The sequence below is a fragment of the Triticum aestivum genome, chromosome 6A (assembly GCF_018294505.1).
Source record: "Triticum aestivum cultivar Chinese Spring chromosome 6A, IWGSC CS RefSeq v2.1, whole genome shotgun sequence".
Taxonomy (NCBI): Eukaryota; Viridiplantae; Streptophyta; class Magnoliopsida; order Poales; family Poaceae; genus Triticum; species Triticum aestivum.
In genome coordinates, this window is record NC_057809.1 from 452,404,743 (window position 1) to 452,408,756 (window position 4,014).

General features: G+C 57.0%; 1 protein-coding gene across 1 annotated transcript; it reads left to right on the forward strand.

Moving 5' to 3' along the window:
• Positions 1-744: 744 nt before the first annotated feature.
• On the forward strand, positions 745-2,407 carry LOC123130728 (probable inactive leucine-rich repeat receptor kinase XIAO). The gene has a single exon (XM_044550546.1). It carries the CDS (start codon positions 998-1,000, stop codon positions 2,288-2,290), a length of 1,293 nt encoding a protein of 430 aa, XP_044406481.1. The 5' UTR covers positions 745-997; the 3' UTR covers positions 2,291-2,407.
• The last annotated feature ends 1,607 nt before the right edge of the window (positions 2,408-4,014 follow it).

Here is a 4,014-nt window from a genome sequence, read left to right on the forward strand (position 1 = left end):
TTTGCCCCTCCTTCTGGTGTTACAAAACTCAAGGTAGATGCCGCGTTCATGTTTGAGGGAAGAACAAGTCGGGAGACTCTTGAAGCTAGCGCTTTGCTACGAGGCTTTGATTTTGTTTGAAGATATAACTGCTTGTAGGATTATTGTCCTGACTGATTGCCAGCAAGTGGCGCGGAGTATGCAAGCTGGGACGAAGAGTGCTGATGCACATATTCCACCTGAAAGAACGAGGCCGAGGGACGACATGTATGGATTCACCTTTTGTCTAGACTTAGAGCCTGTTCAGACTCCCTCCTGCTCTCCAACTCCGCTCCGGAGCGGAGCAACATGCAGTGTTAATTTGGGGAGCTGCTAATATGGTGCTCCGCGCGCTCTGTTCCTGAGTGGAGAGTGGATGGCTACCGAACACAGCCTTAATGGCTAGAAATAGGAGTATGCTTGTGCGCCTCAATGAACATAACAACTTCATGCATTGTGCCATCTTGTGATTGAAACAATTTTGTACTATTTGAGGCGAAATCCATTAATTAATATTAGTAGTATAACTTTCCTTGTTTATTTGCAGGTTTTAATGAAGTTTCCCTTTAAGGCCTTTTTTGGTTCATAGGAATTCCGTGTGACGGCACTCCACTCCACTCCACCGCTGGCTCTCCACTCTAATCATGTGGGATCATGGAACGCACCCAAGGGACAAAAGCTGTCATCACCATGGCCTTCCAGCGCTAAACAAAGTCCAAAACATAACAAAAGCGTAGCCTGCCCTGTTTTCCCCTTTCGTCGTCCCTCGTTTTCCGGGCGCATACAGACACGCCGCCCAATTTATTACTGCTCCTGGAGACTGGAGTGGTAGCACTCCGACGTAGAGTACTCCTGGCGAACAGCTCACGCTCCACACTCATCCCACTCACTCGACCGAGCCAACTCACTTAACGCCGCCGGCTTGAAAAGCCACCGGCAGTCCCTCACATCGTCTCTGTCCTCCTCGATCGACCCGAAGATGGCTTCTGCCGCCCGCGTGCTGACGCCAATGGCGCTGCTGCTCTCGCTCGTGCTCCAGCTCGCGGCGGCCGCGGTGTCGCCTCCCGGTCCCAGCCCCACCTTCCCGGGCGACGCGGCCGCGCTGGCGTCGCTGAAAGCCGCCGTGGACGCCGCCACCATCCCGTCCTACTCCTGCCTCGCCTCGTGGGACTTCGCCCGCGACCCCTGCGCCGCCTTCCCCTGCGGCGTCCACTGCAGCACGCCCCCCAACTCGTCCCACCAGCGCGTCGCCGGCGTCTCCCTCGACCCCGCGGGGTACTCCGGCACGCTCCCGGCGGCCGTCCTCGCCTCGCTCCCTTTCCTCCAGACCCTCTCCCTCCGCGGCAACAGCTTCCACGGCGCGCTGCCGGCGGGGGTGGCGCTGCCTCCGAGCCTCCGCGTCCTCGTCCTCTCCGGCAACGACTTCTCCGGCGAGATACCGGCGTCCCTCTTCACCCCGGCCTCGTCGCTCGACGAGCTCGACCTCTCCCGCAACGCCTTCACCGGCGCGATACCGCCTCAGGTCGCGTCCTTGGGCGCCCTCACGCGGATGGAGCTGCAGCACAACCGCCTCACCGGGAACCTGCCGTCGATGGGCAAGATGCGCTCCCTCGTCCACCTCGACGTGAGCGACAACCAGCTGACCGGCCCGCTGCTGGACGCGCCCGGGCGGCTGCCTCCGACGCTCCTGGCCGTGGTGGCGCGTGACAACAGGCTCTCTGGGCCGTTGCAGGCCGCGGCGTTCCACGCTCTCCCCGAGATGCAGGTGCTGGACCTCACCAACAATGCGGTCACCGGCGCGGTCCCCGGCGCCGCGTTCGAGCACCCGGCGCTGGCGCAGCTGCGGCTGGGATCCAACCAGCTCGGGACGGTGGAGGAGGCGTCCGGCGGCGGCGTCGCGTCGAGCCAGCTCCTGGAGGTGGACCTCAGCGGCAACAAAATCACGGGGCGGCTGCCCAGGTGCCTCGGGGCGATTCCGCGTCTCAGGACGGTGGGGCTCGACCGGAACCGGTTCGTCGGAGGCGTGCCGAAGCAGTACGCCGTGCGCGCCGCGGCGGTGGAGGTCGTCGACGGGAAGGCGCCGTTCGCGAGGCTGATGCTGCAGGGGAACTACCTCTGCGGAGGCCTGCCGCGTGAGCTGAGGCAGATGAAGGACGGCGGCGCCATGGTGAGCCTGGCGGACAACTGCTTGCTCAAGTGTCCGCACAAGTTCTTCTTCTGCCAGGGGCCGCCGCAGAAGAATCGTGCCGCATGTCCCAAGTGCGAACCATGAGAGGTTCCATATACTGTAGATAACGCATTCATATCTATATACCTTAATCTCATCGGCTACTATATATTCCGGATGATGAACTTTAATGATCGAATAACACATGTAGCTTTGCTTGAACGCGTCGGTGGCATAAGATTCAAACAGGCTATGCATGTGAATCAAGTTAACATGCCAAAAGTGGATTGTTGGAGCAAGGTTATGGATCCCGAATGATAAAAAATCTCATGGGGCGCTGAGATTTTCGGTTGCCGCAGTAATCAAAAGATACCGAGCAGATACAAACGGATTTTTTGAATGAATTTTGAATCCATATAAAATTCAATCAAATTTGAAAAAATGATATATATATTGCTCAGTAAGGCGATTTCTTGTGGGGTACTGGGATTTGCAGTTACCTCCCGGTAACCATTCAGTACCTAAAATCTTCAAAATGGGATAACCGTTAGCTATAAGCTTGGAAATTAGGTCTGATTCTACAGTTAATAGGGTCTAAAATTCTTAGTGTCATTGTTCAGTTCACCGCATAGCATAGGGACCTCCTATTTGCCGAAGGGCGCTTACAGGCGCCGGCGCGCCGGCCGAAAGTTTCGGCCGGTCCAGCCCAGGGCGTTGGATGTGAGCCGCGCTGCCGTTCGATCTAGACAAATAAAAAACAAATCGCCCCCAGCTTCTTCTTCTTCCTCCTCCTACGCATCTAGCCGCCGTGGATGAGCGAGGCCCCCGGCCTTGAAGCACCACCGCCCTCACCGCCCTCGCCGCCGGGCACCGCGCCCGCCGCCGATTGCCACCCTCGCCTGCGTTTCACGCCGGCTGGACGCATGCACCAGCGTGTGCCCCCCGGTTGCAGCTCCCTCCGGCGACGGCCACAACTCTGCTGCAACGGTCGGAGCTCCGGTGGCGACGATCACCGGTCGCGCGCCCTGGACGACGAGCTCACGACTGAACTGAGCCAAGGCTTGAACCGTCGCACATGCCCTGTGTTGCAAACGCTGGAAAAAAAAAAGCTTCAATCCCCTGGATGGAAAAGCTTCAATCCCTAGATGGAAAAGTTTTAACCAGCACTGCGAATCAGGGGGGATTAGCAACTGCTGATGCAAAAATGCTTCAACCTTAGATGAAAAAAGTTTCAACCATATGATAGGAGAGAGCTTTAACCAAAGCGCTGCTCAAAACGAAAGAAGTTTCAAACGTTTACAAAAAAGCTTCGAGCGTGGATGGAAAAAGCTTCAACCGTGTTTGAAAACAGCTTCAACCATTGGACAAGAAAGCTCCAACCAGACATTGCAACCAGAGAAAAAGTTGCAAACGTTGATAGAGAACGCTTCAACCATATATCGAAAAAACTTCAAACGGCTATCAGCGATAGAAAAGCTGTGGTTGCAGCCTGCGGTCACCTAGGTCATCGTCGTCACGCACCTCGGCCGCCGCGGGGTTGCAGCACATGGACATCCCCGCGGTAGCACCCCGTCGCCCCCGGTTGCAGCATCTCCCCGTGGTCACCCAGTCGCCGGCGAGATGGGATGGTCACGGCGCAGAGCCATGACGAGCTTCAAGCGGGAGGGGAGGCGTGGTGCATGCTACAACCAGCATTGAAAATTGCTACCACTAGCATGCCATATAGCTACAACCGCAATCGCATTTTGCTGCATCGCACAACGATGCATTTTTTTGCTGCAGTCAATGCAGGTCCACAGACAGCGGTTGCAGCTCCGCTGGACTGCGGT

Bases quoted from the DNA above. Each gene is read 5' to 3' on its own strand.
- LOC123130728 (XM_044550546.1), top strand. From the start codon at position 998: ATGGCTTCTGCCGCCCGCGTGCTGACGCCAATGGCGCTGCTGCTCTCG.